Raw genomic sequence first — 20,304 nt, forward strand, 5'->3', positions numbered from 1 at the left:
TGGGAACAGCCTTTATAAACCAATGGTACACTCCAGTATGGTGTGGCACTTTCAGACCTAACCAGAGGAGTGTAGGACCATCACCGGAGAACAGGTTACAAACAATGAGCTCACTCAACACTACACAATAAACAGAAATGTTTTGAAAAAACTAGTTTCTGTATCTTTAAAAAAAAAAAAAAAGTGTAACAGAAGTGATGCTGATGTCAGTACATGCTATGCTACGCTACACGCACCTCCAAGCCGGCTTGTTTTAATTAATAATGGGAGTGGCTAGACAGTGTGTGTGTGTGTGTGTGTGTGTGTGTGTGTGTGTAAGCGCAAAAGTGTGCATCTTACTTTATAGGGCACAGGCTACCCCGTGACAGCACCACTTTACAATAAGGGTCCCCTTGCTAAGGATTTATAAATGGTTTATAATTAGCTTGTTAATCAGGTTGAATTTGATTCTGTTTCATCCGTCTTTGCATTTCATGTCAAAAATGGTAAGTGTTAATATTAGTAACTCATAACTTCACAATAAAGCTCCTTTTTGGGAGTTATAAATGTTAATCATTCATCAATAGATGATGTGTTTCACACTTTATAACGCTGTGTACACAGCGAAGAGCGGCGAAAAGTAGCAAGCCGATTCGATACACACACCACCAGCTGAAGAATTTGTAGAAAAGGAGTTGCCTGTGAGTGGCCATGGAACGCACCACATAAAAATGCATTCTGGTTGTTTCTCCTAGGCAAGTCATTTTCTTGTTTTCTATCCACAATTCAAAAAATAACTGCACATTTCTAAACCTGTTTCCAGTGGTGAAATTCCTAAATTTCACTTTTAATTTCCACACACAGTTACATACTTTGCCATGTATACAATAGACTTAAGACTATTTCCATGATAATGTAGACTCCGGGTTTGTTGTTCTTTTGATTGTTTAATGACAACATAATGCTGTTGGTGCAGTGCACTGTAGTCATTTACATCTAAGTGACATACATTTAGGGAACCTGAAGCTGGCAACAGTCCAAAGGGCAGATCCTGAAGAGATCCCTTACAGGCATGCCCTGACTTTGTAGTTGAAATAAAGCAGATTTCTAAAGATGACCATTAGTTCCATAGGAGTAGCAAAAGTAGAACTACAGCCTCTAAAAATGGATCAAACAGCAGCAAAGCTAATGAGTTCTACGTTGTGGTGTGTTCTGTTGTCTCCTCGCTGCCAGCATCGACTGACTGCTGCTCTGTCAACATGTCTATTAACTTCAGCTTGAGCACTGGATCCCTGGACTCTGCTGGCACCTGCAGGATAAAAACAGAACTTTGATGATATGTTCAAACCTGCAGCAACAAGTATTTTAAACACAGATCTGTAGATCATTTATCATTAAATTGTGTGATTTCAAATTTTCTGATACATTTATTCAGATTAAGTGGTAATAGAACAAAACTCCTCTTAAAAGTACCTTTGAGGTGGAGAAAGACGCCAAATCTCTTAACTTCATTAGTTTTAATACATGTGTGGTTACATGGCAGTTTATAGTGCTGAATTCAGGACATTACTATGTGGAGTTAGTCTGATATACTGTATAGCCATTTTGTTTTCACTTCATAATGTATTAATATTAGAATTATTATCAGCCTGTTATTACTGTTGCAATATAATAACTACTTGTAACCTGGACAAAACCTGGTGATAAAAGTTATTTATTTTCTTTGATGAGTTGGAGCGTTGTCAGGGCGATGCTCCACCTGCTGAATATTGCTCTGTACTCCATCCTGGAGGTCTTATAAAAAGCTGAGTCTAGTTTTTGTTTACAGGTTTTTTACTTTGTTTCATTCACACTTATTCCTATAAAACGTTACGCCACACAGCTGTACCAACATTTTAGTAAAGCATTTATTTAAATAATTGGAAAAAAGCACTAAGGCTAAGAAGTTGATTTAGTTACAGTGCATTGAGAAAGTGTTCAGACCCCTTCACTTTTTTATTTTGAAGCCTTGTGCTAAATTTGTTTAAATTCAGTTTTTCCCTCATCAATCTACACTCAGTATACTATGACAAAGCAAAAAAAAGGATTAATATCTTTGCATTGTCATATTTGATTTTCAATTCAGTTCACCAACAATGGTGTTTGACTGTAGGAGGAAGTGGTCAGGCAGATTTTTATGAAAAATACTTTTTTTTACTATTTTTATGAAAGTATTTTTTCTAAAAAATCTGATTATGTACAGAAAAATAAACAATAAATGTAATGGGACATTTTCAGTTACATTCAGTCTTCTGGTAAAAAACAAAAAACAAACACTAATATACATATTAATAAACCTGACATTTTTTAAAGACATTTTTGAATTTCTCATCTTGCCAACCCTTATTTGTCACTGACCCATAGAGCATCTTTCTAGTCTTCCGACCACTCAAAGTGCTTTCACACTACAAGCCACATTAACCCATTCATGCATACGCTGATGGCAGGCTGTCATGCAAGGCACCTGCTCATCAGGAGGATCTAATCATTCACCCACTAACAGCAACGCCATTGGGAGCAATCTTGGGTTCAGTATCTTGCCCAAGGAAACTTCAACATGTGGACCGAAGGATCTGGGAATTACTCTACCTCCTGAGCCACAACCTCCCATGGACTCAGGAATGGAAATTCAAAAGTTATTAAGTAATAGTCTGATAGAAAACCATTAAATGTTAATGCCATATGTCAGAACCAGTTGTTCTGACGTACCAGGGTGTGGTTAAGACACAGGTCGGTTAGTGATAGTGAGTTAAACATAGTGCTAGGGCTATCATTATATGATAACCACAATAATATTAAAATGATATACTATAATTATTTTATCTGTACTAAGGACTAAGTTTGATAAAAATGTTGAGAATTCAGATACAAGTTCAGAGTATGGGCCAGGAGGACAGTACAATATAATAAATAGAGTTGGCCTTAAAGTTTTCCAGGTTGGGTATGATAGACTTAGAACAAGGCTTTCCAATGAGTTATAAATAAGTTTAGGCCTAGGGTTGATTATTAGGTTTGAGTGGGAAATGGCTGCCTTAGCCTCCCTAGTATTACCGGGGCGAGTGCTAACACATTCTTTATGAAACAATCAGGTTTCACTAAGACTAAATAAATAAATATGATAATCTGAGATTAGATTGTTTATTAATGCAGTTTTAGATGATAGAGATCAAATTATTAAGAGTCCACATTTAATTTTCCTACTTCGTTGTACTGTTGCAGTTGTGGTGTTCATTTTTTATTAGATTTTTATAAATAACTATTCATTGATTTAGGTGGTGGGGTGGCAGGCACAGTTTCTATGTTGTTTTGGGTGAGTAACTGCTCTAATGGAAGCACAGAAAGGTGTTGTATTTGTTATTTTTTTTGTTTTTGTTTTTCTCTTTCCCCCCTTCCTCCATCCTTGCTCACTGTTGTATAATATTCAAACATGATATCATCCCCTGGCTATCAATCTATTCTGCTCTATTTCTATCACTTAGACTGTCATGGTAGGTCAATCATATAAAGTGATTGATAACAATCTGGTCAAAAGACAAAGGGCCTGATTTACTAAGACCCCAAATAACAGAATGCGCGTTTCGTTTGCGTGTGATCTAATAAGAATAACTGTAAATAAAAACAGGTGCAACAGGGTGGAGACAGCAGTATTTAAATGAGGGTTTTGTGTCTTTATGGAGAGTTTGGACGAGCAGAAAACTGCAAGAACAAAATGAAATGTGATCAGGTTCTAGTGGAAGAGGTTAACTAATATATTAAGTTCTAACAAAAAAAATATTACCAGAAAAACCCACATATGGGAGAATATTAGTGACAAAGTCAATGCTGTTAGTAAAACCACAAATATTCCACTCCAACATTATTAACACAGGTGGAAAAACTCCATCCTGTGTGTATTCTGTCATTGTGCCTCCGTCTCATCCTCTCTACAGTAACAGAAGTCATCTGTTTAATGTCGTTGTGTTTTCCTCCTTGTCGTTGTCGTTTGCCCTTCAGGGCCACCGTATGTATAGCAGGTAATAATTAGTAATTGAACTAATTGAGAGCAGCAAAAGTGCTGTCAGTTACAGTCAGCAACTGGAAACGAGACAATACGCTTATTACATGTCAGTCGGACAATAACCTTGATAACCTTCAATGAAACAGAAATGTTTTTCTAGCCTTCCCCAGATCTGTGCCCTGACACAGTCCTGTCTCTGAGCTTTCACTGACACCTTATATACACAGGTGTGTGCCTTTCCAAATCATGTCCAATCACTTGAATTTACCACAGGTGGACTCAAGGTGTAGAAACATCTCAAAGATGATCAAGAGAAATGAAAACACACCTGTGGTAAATTTCAAGGGCCATAGCAAATACACTGAATACTTGTATTAGTGCAATATTTCAGTTTATCCTTTTAATATATTTGCAAAACATTCAAAAATTAGTTTTGACTCTGTTATAGGGCATTGTCCTTTACCAGGCATTGTAAATGTTAATGATAAATCCTCTATGCAAACAAAAGTTAGACATGGTGTTCCTCAGGGTTCAGTGCTTGGACCAATACTATTCTCCTTATATATGCTTCCTTTAGGAAACATTATTCAGAAACACTCAATACATTTTCATTGTTATGCCGATGACACTCAATTATATCTATCAATAAAGCCTAATGAAATCAACCAGTTAACTAAACTACAAACATGTATTAAGGACATAAAGGCCTGGATGACCTGTAACTTCCTGCTGTTAAACTCAGAAAAAACTGAAGTTATTGTGCTTGGCCCTAAATACCTTAGAAACACATTATCCAATGATATAACTACTCTGGATGGCATTACTTTGGCCTCCAGTACTACTGTAAGGAACCTAGGAGTTATATTTGACCAGGATCTGTCCTTTAATTCCCACATAAAACAAATTTCAAGGTCTGCCTATTTTCATCTGCGTAATATTTAAAAAATCAGACATATTCTGTCTCAAAATGATGCTGAAAAACTAATCCATGCATTTGTTACTTCTAGGCTGGATTATTGTAATTCATTATTATCAGGCTGCCCTAACAAGTCTCTAAAGACTCTCCAACTGGTCCAGAATGCAGCTGCACGACTTCTGACAAAAACTAGAAAGAGATCATATTACTCCTATTTTAGCTTCACTGCATTGGCTTCCTGTTAAATCAAGAAAATAATTTAAAATCCTTCTCCTCACTTTTAAAGCTCTTACTGGTCAGGCTCCATCATATCTCAAAGAGCTCATAGTACCTTATGTACCTACCAGAACACTGCGCTCCCAGAACGCAGGCCTACTTGTGGTTCCTAGTATCTCTAAAAGTAGAATGGGAGGCAGAGCCTTCAGTTATCAGGCTCCTCTCCTGTGGAACCATCTTCCAGATTCGGTCCGGAGGGCAGACACCCTCTCTACTTTTAAGAGTAGGCTTAAAACTTTCCTTTTTGATAAAGCTTATAGTTAGCCAGCTCCTAGTTTATGCTGCTATAGGCTTAGACTGCCGGGGGACTCCTACCTCCATGATGCACTGAGCTCCTCTCTCCTCCTCTCTCTCTCTCTATCCATCCATCTATAACCATTAACATTCATGTACTATTAATGCATTCAATAACCTAAACTTCTTCCCCAGAGTTGTCTGTGCTTTCTCGTCTCACAGGCAATCTGGGCCTGTAGACGTCCGGATGACAGATTCCAGTCCCGGACCTTCTAGCTTCAATGTTTATTTTCTATGTGCTTCTCTCTCTCTCCTATTCTTCCTCTCTCTCCTCTCTACCCCAACCAGTCGAGGCAGATGGCCGCCCACTTTGAGCCTGGTTCTGTCTGAGGTTTCTTCCTGTTAAAAGGGAGTTTTTTCTTGCCATTGTCGCTAAATGCTGCTCATGTGGGAATGTTGGGTCTCTTTAAAATTAAAACCTGAAGAGTTCGGTTTAGAACCTGCTCTATGTGTAAAGTGCCTTGAGATAACTTTGTTGTGATTTGGCGCTATACAAATAAAGATTGATTGATTGATTGGAAGTAGACTGATGCAGGAAAAAAGTGAAAGAGTCTGAATACTTTCTGAACAACACTAGATCCTTAAAGGAGAATTATTAAGTGGTTACCCAGATTCCAGGTCCCTTGTCCTTCAAATGTTGCTCGACTAATTCAGGATAACGTTATGTTATCAGGGTAAAAATAATCCTGTGAATGCTCATCCCACTAACTTGTTTCTTTGACTGATTATGTGTGCATCTACATTGTTACTGCTATTTTATTCTACATTGTATTCCACAATGTTTCTACTGTTTCCACACTTTCATCACTGTTTATCATATTACCAGTGAATGTAGTCACACCGCCAATGATGTTGGGTGCATGTATTAGTACAGTTCCCCTCATGGACCATATGGGGACTTTATGGTGATAATCACACATCTGTTGTGATCATGTAACTTTGTTAAAACATACCAAGGAGCAGCAATAATTGCAGTGACATATTTCAGCAAGTGAGTTTTGCAGTTAATCACTTAATACTTATAGTTAATTGTTTCAGATGTCAGATTATACATTCTGGTCTCACATTTTCACAAGATGACAGTTTACTTGAAGCCATAGTTGTTGGTGAACAGGGAGGGTGGTGTATCTTAATTTAATTTCAATACATTAATACATTCTCACTGAGCATTGATTAAACAGGTAGCCTGACATAACTGCACAGATTTTTCCTGCATGTATACATATTTAGAATTTTAAGTAGTGTATAAGAATATTTTTAAAAAACAACCTTTCTACACTTGACTGAAGTGGAAAAGTTGGCAGATGAATAAAAACCACCACAGGTTTGTAGTTTGTAGTCATTCTGAGACATAAATGGTTGCAAGCCATGCTGTGTTACTGAAGACTGATGATTCCACTGACAACATGGGGTTGGAATCATCAGCTCCTTGACTGATGATTCAATAGCAAAACCCTTACCGCAGAAGCACCTCTCCTTTTCAGCACTATGTTCTCTGTTAGTAAGGCTTTCCCAGTCTCCTCAAACAGGGCAGAATCATCCAGCCCGCTCTGGCTCTTTAACTCTGAATACTTGTCTGCAAACCTGCAGGGTCAAATTGAACAAAACACATTTTGTTGTATTGGCATGGAGATATTTAATATAATTGCAATGTACAGTAATCGTAATTTTGTTCAAGCTTACACTTTGTTTACAGCCATTATGGAACTTAACATTACCACACCCATACACTAACCACACTTTTTAGATCACACTTGAAATTTGAATTCCTTCTTCCCCATCTAGCTTTCAGCTTGTATATTATATTTTCTCATAAAACTGCATTTTTTTTTTAGGTAGAAAAAAAACATACCTTTGACTTGTAGAAACAAAATTTGATTTGAACAGATCAAGAGGCCGAGGACCCATCCCATACTGGTCATAGAACTTCCTGAAAGGGAGACAAGTTATGGTGAGCACAGCCTATAAAAACATCTCAACTTTTAATGCTGACATGAGCAACATCTGGTTTTAATCCATGTTTTTTTTCTTTTTGTAAATGCATATTAGCTCAAAAATAGCACATTTACATTACATAAACACATTACTATAAATCACAAATTACAGTGATGAAACTAGTGAATAAAGAAAAAACAGGATTAACATCAGGAAAATTATTATTATTCTTTCAGTTGTCCACCTGTGCTTATTGTGGGGGTTATCCACGGTCCACTGTGTGGATCAACAGGTGTTGCACCTCCTGCAATCCAGGTGCCCTTGTTAAAAATATTAACACCTCCGCTGTCCAACTCATCCATATGCATTACCTCTGGTGTTGCATTTGGGATCTAATGATCTTAAAATGCAGCAATCTTAAAACATCAAGGAGGATTTTATCTGCCTTATTGACAGCATTTTGAACTCTAATAAACAGTCCATAATCCCAGGATTGATACCCTCCTTTGTACCGGGAACGAAAAGTTTAGTAGGCTTTGGCAGCTGCATATTTGGCTTGATGGCTACTGTTGTGAAAGAGGAATTCCATACATGGACAATGTTCCAATTTTGCTGCATTTCACAGAAGAGTGGACCTCTTCAAGTTTGATTGCCTCCATCCAAACCAAGCAGGATCTTGTCATCCAATGGGATGAATCTGAATATTTCACTCACTCTGCATTCCTGCAAAACTGATGATTAGTGTGTCCGCCCTATATTAATGCTCTCAATTATTGTTATATTTCAGTAGTAGTAAATAACAGCTGGGTTAACAATTACAGTATTAATCATAGGAATGTTGATTCAAATAACTTAATCACAATTCAGACTGTCAGTGTACTGCAGAGTCAAGGTGTCACTGAGGAGTCACTGCCATCGATCCTGTCTTCACTGATACTTGGCCCAGTAAATCGGATGACAAGGATCTGACAATTAGTGGATTTTGAAGCCCAATTTGATTGGATCAGTCACCGGAGATTACTAAGAAAATCAAGGAGGAGGAGTGTGTTTCTATGTCAACCAATGGTACTGTAACACCACAGTAGTCAGAAAAAGGATATGTACTGTAGACACTGAATTGTTGACAATCTCACTCTGTCTCTTTCATCTGCAGTGTTTCCCACAGAATTGTGAGAGACTATGGTGGTAGGACCTCAGTCCGACCCTCTAGGAGGATCCGGGGACATGCTCCCCTGAAAGAAAATGTTATACATTTTTAAGTCAAATGCATAATTCTGGTAGCCTGGCTAACGCCAGAACGCATCTCAATCGGCCGATATTTAGCATTTTATGCAATTTGTGAGATCGGGCTGATCTCATCAATGTCGTCATTGTCGTGTTGAAACTTTTGCAGATGCTCCCGTTGCATAGATTGCAGATGGCTTGTGTTTTATCTGTCTCATTTACTCCGAAGAAGTTCCACACCACCGTTTGTTTGAATCCGACAGCTAGTTTTGAGCCCTGTCACGATGTGACGGACAATAACATTTTTTGAATCTTGAATCATTAGCTGTCAGATTCAAACAAACATGTCGGTGGTGTGGTACTTCTTAGGATTAAATGAGACAAGAGGTAAAACAGAAGCTATTTGCAATCTGTGCAACACTAAAGTACCTTGTGGGGGAGCATCTGCAAAATGTTTCAACATCACAAAATGTAATCAGGCACCTGGATAAGGAACACAAGGAGGAGCATGCAGAGTTCAAGAAACGGAGCGCGGACAAAGGAAATCAAACACTGAAACGGATGCTAAAGCAAACAGTAAATTATAAAGTTATTTAAATACACATATTGCTCGCTCACGTGATGGGATCGGTGATCGGTTTATTTAAACTCACTAATCGGCCCCAAAAATCCTGATCGTGTAAAGCCTAATAGACAGATAGATAGTGAAAGCCTTAGCACTGCATTTATTTCATTATTAGATTCAATTGGCTTCTCTCAAAATGTTATAGAGCTCACTGTTATAACCACACCCTCAACCTTGTTCTGACATATGTTAGTGAAATTGAGCATTTAATAGATTTCCATAAAAATTCTTTTGAATTTCTGACACTGGACTATATTCCATTAGACAAACATGTTCTTACTAGATGTCTATCTTCGACACATTTTGGATCTCGTCTGCTCTACTGGTCTCACACTGCATCAGCTCTCCAGCCTCAACCTCAGCATCTCAGACCACCTGGTAATCACCATGGACATCAACATTCCCACACCCATCCCCAAAGACAGACGGAAAATAACCTTTAGAAACCTCAAATCCATCCCCTCTGCGCTCTCTGCAGCCCTTGCCAGCAAAATGTCTGCCTCCCCCTCTGTCTGACAACCCCTCTGACCTTGTCAACTACTATAACCACACGCTCCTCCTGTCTTGATCAGCTTGCTCCCACCAGAACCAAATCTGTCACCTTCACACATTCAGCTCACTGGTACACCACTGAACTCCACCACATGAAATCCCGCAAGTGTCAGCTTGAACGACTCTGCAAGAGAACTGTTCTCACAGTCCACCACCAAGCCTACACAGATTACCTTCACCAATACAAAGATGCTCTCAACACCGCCCGGTCCACCTACTACTCAAACCTCATACACTCTGGCTCCTCCAATCCCAAGGCTCTCTTCTCCACAATAAACAAACTGCTCAAACCCAGCGACAATATCTCCAACTCCTTCACAGTCAACAAGTGTAATGCCTTTCTGTCATTCTTCCAAGTTAAAATAGACACCATCTATAACAACCTCACTACATCCTCTGCCCTCTCCTCTCCTCCTCCCCACCTGTCCCCCCTCCCACCACTCAACCACTGTCTCAGTTTTCCCCCGTGTCACCAGTGGAGCTGTCCACACTCATGGCTGTCATGAGAAGCTCCACCTGTGCTCTGGACCCCATTCCATCCAACCTGGTAAAGGACTGTCTATCTCCCCACTCATCACAGAAATCATCAACTCCTCCCTCACCTCTGGCTCTGTCCCCCAAACACTCAAACTGGCTGCTGTCACCCCCATCCTTAAAAAACCTGGACTCGACCCTGACACCATGAGCAATTTTCGACCCATATCCAACCTCCCTTTTCTGTCTAAAATACTGGAACGTGCTGTCGCCACCCAACTCAAAACCTACCTCACCTCCAACGATCTGTTCGAACCATTTCAATCCGGTTTCCGCTCACAGCACAGCACAGAAACTGCCCTTCTCAAAGTAACTAATGACCTACTCCTCTCCTCAGACTCTGGCCACCTCAGTATCCTCATCCTCCTTGACCTCACTGCAGCCTTCGACACCATCAGCCACCCGATTCTTCTTTCCCGTCTGGAATCCTCCCTCAACATCACTGGCACTGCCCTCTCCTGGTTAAGGTCTTACCTCACAGACAGACAACAGTTCATCAACATCAATACCTGCATCTCTTCCTCCGCTCCAAGGTGTCCCCCACGGTTCGGTGCTTGGTCCACTCCTCTTCATCCTCTATATGCTCCCCCTCGGCAACATCATCCGTCGCCACAGTCTCCATTTCCACTGCTACGCTGATGACGTCCAGCTCTATATCTCCACCAAATCCATCACCACCACAACACACTCCACTCTCACCAACTCCCTCACTGAAATAAAATCATGATGCAAGCCAATTTCCTCAAACTGAACTGTGATAAATCAGACATCATCGGTCCCAAATCCCTCATCAATACCACCCATAACTTCCACGTCAACCACATCACAAGGACTGCCTTCTTCCACCTCAAAAACATTGCTCGCCTCTGTCCGTCACTCTCCTTCTCCGCCGCTGAAACTCTCATCCACGCCTTCATCACATCCAGACTCGACTGCTGCAACAGTATTCTTTATGGCTCACCATCCAAAATCATCAATAAACTCCAGTACATACAGAACTCTGCTGCCCGCCTGCTCACCCACACCTGTTCCCGTGACCACATCACCCCCGTCCTTCGTACTCTCCACTGGCTCCCTGTTCCACAACGCATCCACTTCAAAGTCCTTCTCATCACCCACAAAACTCTCCACAGCCAGGCCCCCTCCTACCTCACTGCCCTACTCCACCGCCACAAACCTTCCCGCAACCTCTGCTCTCCCGATGCCAACCTCCTGTCCTCTCCCCCCCGTACCAAGCACCGGACCTGGGGTGACAGAGCCTTCTCCATCGCCGCCCCCTCCCTCTGGAACTCGCTCCCCAATCACATCCGCGACTGTACCGACCTGCCCACATTCAAATCACTGCTCAAAACACACCTCTTTAGAATTGCTTTTAATTCATGATTAATGCGTCAAGCGTTTTACTGTGTTCTCATTTTACGTGTACTTTAATGTTTTTTATATTTATTTTAACTCACTGTGTTTCTTTTGCTTGTTCTTTCGTTTAGTTTTTTACCCATGTTTCTGTAAAGCTACTTTGAGTGTCAAAAAAGCGCTATACAAATAAAATGTATTATTATTAATATTATTATTATTAATTTAATTTAAGGAAGCAATTCAATACCAAGTCTCAATACAACAGAGATTTCTTATTCTAATTTTAGTCCCTTCCAGACATTTCTGTCAGTATGAAACGCTCCAGGATGCTTGTGGGCGACGTTCAGCTCTCTAAAGCGGTGGCTTGGCTGCTTTTTCAGTTAGCAGTTATCAACACTACTAATAAGATGTGAAGTGCTTTGTGACTTTTACCCATCTGAAAGAATAAATGAAAAATATAAAGGATGAGGTGGCTGATAACTGCTCACCGACCTGACCTGACCTGAGGTTCTAAAACAAGATGTCATAAAACAGACAGCAGTGACAAAGAACATATGTGCTAAAATACCACTGACAAATGACAAAACACCTGATACAATATATACATGATACATATTTATCATGTAGGTGGAAAGGAAGCATAGCTACTATCAACTGGATAGCTGTTGCTACTGTAGACTTACGCTCTAACTTCATCCTCTCTGTAGAAGATTTCAGGTACAGTCTGGTGTTTCTTGGTACAGGCTCTGGTATGTTGCTTCACATGAAGTGGGACCCTTTTTGGTGGAAAAGCCTTGTATATGTCATACCAGATGGGTTTCTCTGCTGGCTGTATGACTCCAGAGCGCATCAGATCTCGAATCCTGTTGATCATGACACATTTGATTAGGGTGTTAGACAGTATTTTGAATAGTAAAGCAGATATTAAGACAGAGAGAAATAATAACAATCAAATTGTTCACATTTTAAATCAGGACTAGTGTGTGTGACCTGGAAATAGTTTGAAGTCAGCCACGATCAAGGATGTTCCAATACTCTAAATGTGTCTACAGTGTTTGCTATACATAGGCTGTCCTTGGTAGATTAAGACCTGATCAGGTTGATAAAATCAGAATTTCAATTTTTTTCTCTCTCCAAACTCCAAACTGAGACTAGGGCTGGGCGATATGGCTTAAATAAAAAAATAAAATAAGGACCAGGGGAAAATATATTCAATTCAAAACACTTTTATTGTAAACTTAACCTTCCTCTGATTTTAATCACCTCAGTTACCAATCAAAGCAGACAGGGAAAAGAAATGTCAACACAACCATAAAAACACTCAAATAAATAAATGTACACATAAGTCTGAATGAAAATTAAAATCCCAATGAACACTTAACAATGATCTCTTCACATTAAGGTGCAAAAATAAACATTAAAGAAATGCTTAACATGTGATGGATCTCATGTCTCTAAAATCATATTTCCTCGCTTCCTCTCTCCTCAAGTGGTTTCCTTGGGTTTCCTCATGCATACACGGTGGAACGGACTAAGACAGAAGAAAAATTGATGTCTCTTCACTACTCCATCCTCGCCTGAATTGGAAGTTGGTACAAAACACCATTTTGATTCTTTTATTTCGGCTCCGAGGATCTAGGATCAATTGACGAGGGATCTCTGAGGGGCTATGAGCAAGGGAACACGAGAGCAGCCTTCACGGAAGTCTTTTACCGACCGAAACATCCCTTTATTTATTGACTGGCCACTGCAGCTGATCGGACTGATCTGATACATCACTGCGGTTTGATACTGAGGTGGAGACGGATGACAGAATAAACTCAAGCATATTACTCCCAAGTGTTATATTTTGTTTTCTGATTCACCATCTAGTTAAAAATCTGTTAATTGTCTCTCTGGTCAACAAAATAACCATAAACAACTTTATCCATTTATTAGAAAGATGTTTCTTTTCATGATATGTTATTTCCCCATTAACTGTTATTATGGATGGATATTATATGTTTCCTGAAACATAATCCAATTGAACAATTGGACCACCCTGATCATATTCAGGGTTATTAAATAATTAATTCACAATCAGAATATCAATACATACAAATGCAAATAATCAATAAATGACATGAACGCATTCTGCCAGCAGGAATGGTTTATATGTTTCTGAGCAGGACACAGTTGACTACACAGCAGGACTGCAGGTTTTTATCCATGTGCAGGTGTTTATCAAGAAGCTAAAATAGGCTGCTCTATCAATATATGATAACTGCGCAGCACAGAGCACATGTGTGCAAACACACTGACAGCTGAAGCTGATCCAGCTGTTGCCTTCACTAGAAACAGACGTCCATTCACATGACGCTTCGGAGGAAAGGACGTCTCATTTCTTTAAAATCATATCTCCTCTCTCCTCCAGTGGTTTCCTTGTATCTCTCCATGCATCCACAGTGGGTGGGACCAAGGGCGTAGGAACCGGGGGGGACATGTCCCCTCCAATATTGGAGACAGGCGCATTTGTTCCACCCAAAATTCCACCCCAAGATTTTGAAATCTTTAACTCACTTGCTTTTATTTTGAAAGCGCAACACAGCGTCTTGTCACCGGCCCGCCCTCAACAGCTCTCACTGTTTGGGATGCGGGAGTCGGGACACAGACAGCTGCCCACAGGACAGAGGTTGTGATTCAACATCTAACTAGTACACTCTGCTAGGTAAACGTTGTTACTATTAACGTTACTAACCAACATTGGCTGGCGAAAATATGGCAGACTTTCCAGTAACGGACAAAAGTGATTTGACACTAAATACAGTATTTAAGATGGTTGTAAAAGAACATGATTTTTCTATTAACGTAACTCATGTAACTTGAAAACGAGTTACGTTACACATCTCACATCTAGAAAGGAGTTAGTCTGTCTGTGTGTTTTTCTCTTGTTCTTGACATTCCCATCAGTATGTTTCTAAACCTTATTCATGTCCACTGCTTTCATATTAGAGATCACATGAAGTTGAGCTGGAAGCTAACAGTGGTGAGGGTGATGCAGGGAGAGCCAGCACTGCTGAGCTGCAGGTAGGTGCTATATGAAGGGTGAGCTGATTTTAGTTTGTTGATAATGAGAGGAAGGTTTGAACATGATCAAAGATGAAGTGAACACGGTTGAATTTAAATAATAATATAACAAACATGATTTTAATATTGCACTAGCTTTCCCATCAGTATTTTTCTATACCATATTCACCTAACCTTAAAGGGTGATATATTCAAAACTCATGCTTAGCTGCCACAGACGTTAATGTCAGTGACTTGTTAAATAAATTAATCAATTTGAAAGTGATCAGTGACATCATCGTCATTGATGATGAAAAGTCAAAGTATTTTCTTTTACATTTTGTAATGAATTAAGAAGGAGATATAAAGAGTAATTGGTAGAAATAAACCATTACCAAATCTCAGTATCATTTATAAAATATTTTTTCTTTGTTCTTTGTAAAAAAATATTTTTAAAAGCTATTTTTTGTATGTTGTGCATATAGATAAGAGTGTAAGTCATGTATTTGAATACATGCATTCATACTTTTAGATCTGTGAATATTTTTAGTGTCAGTCTTTCTAGTATTTAGCACTGATCTGTACCTGTATGATCTGTGGTACTTTATATATTTCTGTATACTAATAAAATACATAGGAAACACATGTAAATCATGTGATATGTTTTCTGTTTATGATGAGGACATACATCTGTTGTTACAATAGAATAATATACATTTGAAGTTAACACATTCTGAACCACCTCAGGGCTAAAAAGAGCTTTTCTTTGTTTTGAAAAAAATATGATGCTAAATATTTTAAAAAGCAGCCTTTTCACCACTTGGTGGAATTTGTTTTTGAAAGAAAATTGTTTGATATGCCATTCAGTTAATATAACTGAGTAAATATAATATATACAGTAATAAACACATAACTGAGTAAATGTGAAAATACAGAAACACACACCCTACAGTTACTGCTGATAGATGAATTGATGCGTCCTGCACTCAGCTGCATTAGAACACAGAGAGAGTAATATAACAGTAGATATTTTACAAGATTTCACAAAAAAGGGGAAAAATGAGATTGCTTGCTTATAGTAACTGCAGTCTCATCGCATTGTGTGACATTGTGACTGTTTTCCTTTTAGGGTGTTCAGAGCAGGGACAGACAGCTGAGAGACACTGAAGTCAGGGGACAGAGGACAGAGTCATATCAGCCAGTTAAACTGGATGATTAGGCCTGCAATTAAAGTATCAGTTCATTACTGCCATTCAAAATGTGTTTTCCTTTACCTTTACAAATGTATCTTTTTAGTACAATAAAATATATTTGTGAATGTTTTGCAGTGTAGTTAATTTATGACATCTCTGTTCAAACCATTAACGGATCTGTCAGGTTTTTGATATGTCCCCCCCCCCCCAATGTTAAATTCATTCCTACGCCCTTGGGTGGGACTAAGACGCAAGGAAAGGCGGAAGTGAAAGAAACGTGGGGTGCTTCTTAATTCTCAAAATTGATGTCTCCTTTCTCTCAAGAGAACTGATAAGTACCCGTGGATTAGTGATGTGTCGTTCGCGAATGAGCCGGCTCTAAGAGCCGATGCTTTGTAGTGAACGAGAAGAGCTGATGCCCGTCGGAGAGAGAGCCGAATCTTCAGCCTCCTGCTCAGCAGTCTGTTTGGCAGAGAATCCATGCAGACAGGGGCAGGAGTTTATTTTGATGGGCACACCATTCAGCCAATCACATGCGAGGACAGACTAGGATCATACCATTATGTGAAAGAAGGAAGGGGGCAGACGCTCCAAAGGCAGTGAGTGTAGTGGTACAGGCCAGATACACACAGTAGAGACAGAGACTGAGGAGGATGTGAGTGCAAGCATGTCAATGTGTTCAGTTGTTCTGTGTTCAGTTCAAGGTTTTTCAGGTTTTTAAAGGTTTGATTAAAATGTTAAACAAAAGGAACTATTTTTTTTGTAATGAAAAAAAAGCATAACAATAAGGATCTTATGAAAACACTGAATGAAAACTTGCTTACCAATACACAAACCATTCATAATTGCTAAATAAGGCTAAACTAGAACGCTCAGAGTGTTAGGGAGCTGTAAGAGCTGGCTCTTCTAAGAGAACCGAATCTTTGAAAAGAGCCGGATTGCCCACCACTACCCTGGATGCAATTTAAGCACGTAAGATGTACCCTGTCACTGCCCGATTTGCTGTACGGACCGTCTGCGCATGCACGAACGAGCCGCCATCTTGTATGGTAACTCCACTTGGACAAACTTCATTCCGTCTCTGCCCGATTTCTAGCTTTGTTGTGATTCTTATACATATATTTATAACTATATATCAGTCTCTCAATTAGAATACAACCAGAAATTAGGTTATAGTGGTGTAAAGTATAAAGATAAGATAAGATAAAACTTTTATTGATCCCACAGTGGGGACAATTCACCACTACAGCAGCTCAAAAACATAGTGATATGAGAAAAAACAAAACAAATTTATACCACAATACAAATTAAAACTAAAAAAGGACCTTAAACTGCAGTTATAACATATAGTAGGCTATATACAACAATACAATTAAAAACTAAAAAGGAAAGAAAGGACCTTCTTTGCACTAGAGCATAGCAGGGACTTTACATAATAATATTTAATAACTGGTGGTACTGTGTGTATATATATAAACGATTCACAACAAAGCTATTAAAAATGGAGGTTTTAATATATGTAATGAAGTGTCCAAAAGTGCGCAAACGGGCCGCACGGAACTCGGGCAGAGACGAAATGAAGTTTGTCCAAGTGGAGTTACCATACAAGTGGAGTTACCATACTCAGGACCATAGACATAATAAAGAGTAGACGCCGCATCGACCGCTACTGCCTATTGGCGCTGACGAGTCGTGGGGCCGCCATCTTGGACAGGTCACCCGCTCCACTCAGTGTAATCTGTTTGGCAGGCGCAATGAAGTGTCAGCGCATTTAACTCCCTGAATACTTTACTGATTTTCACGCGGGTTTTTTTGCTGCAAACGTCATACATGTAGCTATGATACAGGACACATGGTTTGGCATATATTAATATTCATAGTGGGCTTAACTGTAATAGAATATTCTGATACGTGCTATATGTGATGTATGATAGGTATTTTGCAAAACACACACACACACATATATATATATGTATATATATATACATATATATACACATATATGTATACATATATATACATATATGTATATATATGTATACACATATACTACACTAATATAGATAGAGATGCAGAAGCAGATAGAGGCAGTAAAAGTACTAGTCAGCTTTTTAATAAGTTGAAAAATTAAGAAACAATATATGAATACATTATTTATTTTTATATATATAGACATAGACAGATAGAGATATATAGATAGATCGATATATATAGATAAAGATAGACATATATATATATAGATTGATATATATAGATAGATAGATAGATAGATAGATAGATATAGATATGAGGCAGTAAAAGTACTACTCAGCTTTTTTTAAAAAGTTGAAAAATTAAGAAACAATATATGAATACGCTGCACAGTGCTCAGGCATCTCATTTCTTTGGTGGTTGTCTATTGATAGGATGACCGGTTCAAGATGGCGGCCGGATTTCTCGTATCCCAGCAGCCAATGCGGCGTCTACTCTTTATTATGTCTATGCTCAGGACAGCGGTCAAAATGGCGGACCAGAACAACTTCCGGTTCAAGGGATGATCGAGGAAATATCAAACAGACTTGGGCTGTAGCCTTAATCGCATACCTATGATGTCTTCGTGCCTAACATATTCTGTTACGCTTATGCTCTTATAAAATTACATTCATAATGCCCTTAATTCACCATCGGTTCATTTGACTTGAGATGTAGACTATCACATGTTAATTTAGAGTAAATGTTATGCAAGCAGCAGTTGCTGCTTAGCTGAACGCCATCTGATGACACCATTGTTTTTGCAGGAGAGCCTATTTGATCAATAAATGAATGCGTATAACCCCCGTGTTAACACAATGAAACAGTATTGCGGATTCCAAATATTCACCGTGTAAATTGTGCTAGCCAGCGAGCGTGTTTGTTTTGCACTTCATAATTCAATTCAATTGAACAAGCGTAAACGGACATAACGTTAGCTGTCAACAGTAATTAGCTTACCGCGTGAATACAGTTCCAAACTTCTCGAGTCTGCTGCCGGCCATTAGACTTTTTCGTCCACAGTTGTCAAGAGAGTCTGGCTGCAGGTCTCCACTGTCAGGACCCTTCCGTTGTAGACCTGCACTCTGAGGTCTCCTCCGCTGTGAGGACCGGAAGTTGATTCGGAAGCCTTTCAAAGAAACGCGATTATACCGGAAGTAAGTATTTTTCGTTTCCTGTGTGAATATACTTTATTTCTTGGGGCTTTATTTTATGTATATAATGTAAATATGATTTATGTGTGTAGTCATGTGTCCAATTAAAAAGATTTTAAAAATGAGTGTACGTTTCCAGTTCAACAGGATAAGGGGGAAAATGCAAGTAAATATGTATATATATAACAACATAGCAGCCAGTGGGGGTTTCACTTAAAAAATATAAAGCAAAGTACATAACTAATAGCAGCTTTCTTATTATTTGAATCACTAATAGTTTTTATATATTGTTTGGTTTCCTTTTCAAATGCAATAAATGAAGGCTTTGTGTTACTAAATTTATCCTTATGAATGTGCTATTTTCCTAAAATAATTAATAAGTTAATAATATATAATTTTGTATGTCTTTTCTTATCATTGCTATGGATATCAAACAATACATCTTTCCAATATAAACAGAAGTCAGAGTCTATTTTAACAACAATAAAACGGGTTAAGTCCTTCCAGAACTTACTAGAATGGAGACATTGCCAAAAAATATGGACAACAGTTTCAGGAAACAGATCACACAACTAGCAGTAAACAAACAGGTCCTTTTTAAATTTGAGCAGTTACTGTTTAGCAGGATAGTATCTGTGTATCAGCTTAAAAGTCACCTCTCTCACTTTAATAGTGAGGAGATATTTATAAGGTAGACTCCAGATGTTACTCCATTGCAAGTCAGGGACAAACCCCGCCCAGTAATGAACAGCAGCAGGAACAGTAGTTATGTCTTTCTTAAAGAGAGATTGAATAACATTGTTGTTGTTCTTCGCCTTATTACAGAAGCACATTTCTCCCACTGCGGTGGTTTTTGGGTCCAGAGGTAAACAAGTGGGCAGTGTAGTCCCTTTTAATAGCGTTAAAAGGGCAGAGGGAATGGCATCCATTACTATACTGAATTCTCTAGGAGTCACAGGAATATGGAAGGTCTGAAGGAATTCTCAATAATTAAGTAAATGTCCATAACCATTGAGTAACTGGGTCACTAGGTTTATGTCATTTTCAAACCATGTTTTAAAGAATAATGATTTGTTTTTTAATGTAATGTGACCATTATTGCAGATATAAAACCTGTGTGGTGAAAAGTTATGTTTATATATTAGTGACAATGCCAAAAGCATCTGCTTATGGAA

General features: G+C 38.9%; 1 protein-coding gene across 1 annotated transcript; it reads right to left on the reverse strand.

Moving 5' to 3' along the window:
- Window positions 1–939: 939 nt before the first annotated feature.
- mrps23 (mitochondrial ribosomal protein S23) lies at window positions 940–19,088 on the reverse strand. The gene is made up of 5 exons (XM_062418473.1): window positions 18,936–19,088; window positions 12,411–12,590; window positions 7,354–7,431; window positions 6,962–7,085; window positions 940–1,288 (listed from the first exon to the last, which is right to left on the reverse strand). Exons 1-5 carry the CDS (start codon window positions 18,977–18,979, stop codon window positions 1,175–1,177), a joined length of 540 nt encoding a protein of 179 aa, XP_062274457.1. The 5' UTR covers window positions 18,980–19,088; the 3' UTR covers window positions 940–1,174.
- Between the last annotated feature and the right edge of the window lie 1,216 nt (window positions 19,089–20,304).

Source organism: Scomber scombrus, chromosome 5, assembly GCF_963691925.1.
Source record: "Scomber scombrus chromosome 5, fScoSco1.1, whole genome shotgun sequence".
Lineage (NCBI taxonomy): Eukaryota > Metazoa > Chordata > Actinopteri > Scombriformes > Scombridae > Scomber > Scomber scombrus.

Bases quoted from the DNA above. Each gene is read 5' to 3' on its own strand.
- mrps23 (XM_062418473.1), bottom strand. From the start codon at position 18,979: ATGGCCGGCAGCAGACTCGAGAAGTTTGGAACTGTATTCACGCG. The intron at 7,086-7,353 runs GTATGTTTTTTT...TTGACCCTGCAG, and splicing joins TTTGTTTCTACAAGTCAAAG to GTTTGCAGACAAGTATTCAG. The intron at 1,289-6,961 runs GTAAGGGTTTTG...TTTATCCTGCAG, and splicing joins AAAGGAGAGGTGCTTCTGCG to GTGCCAGCAGAGTCCAGGGA.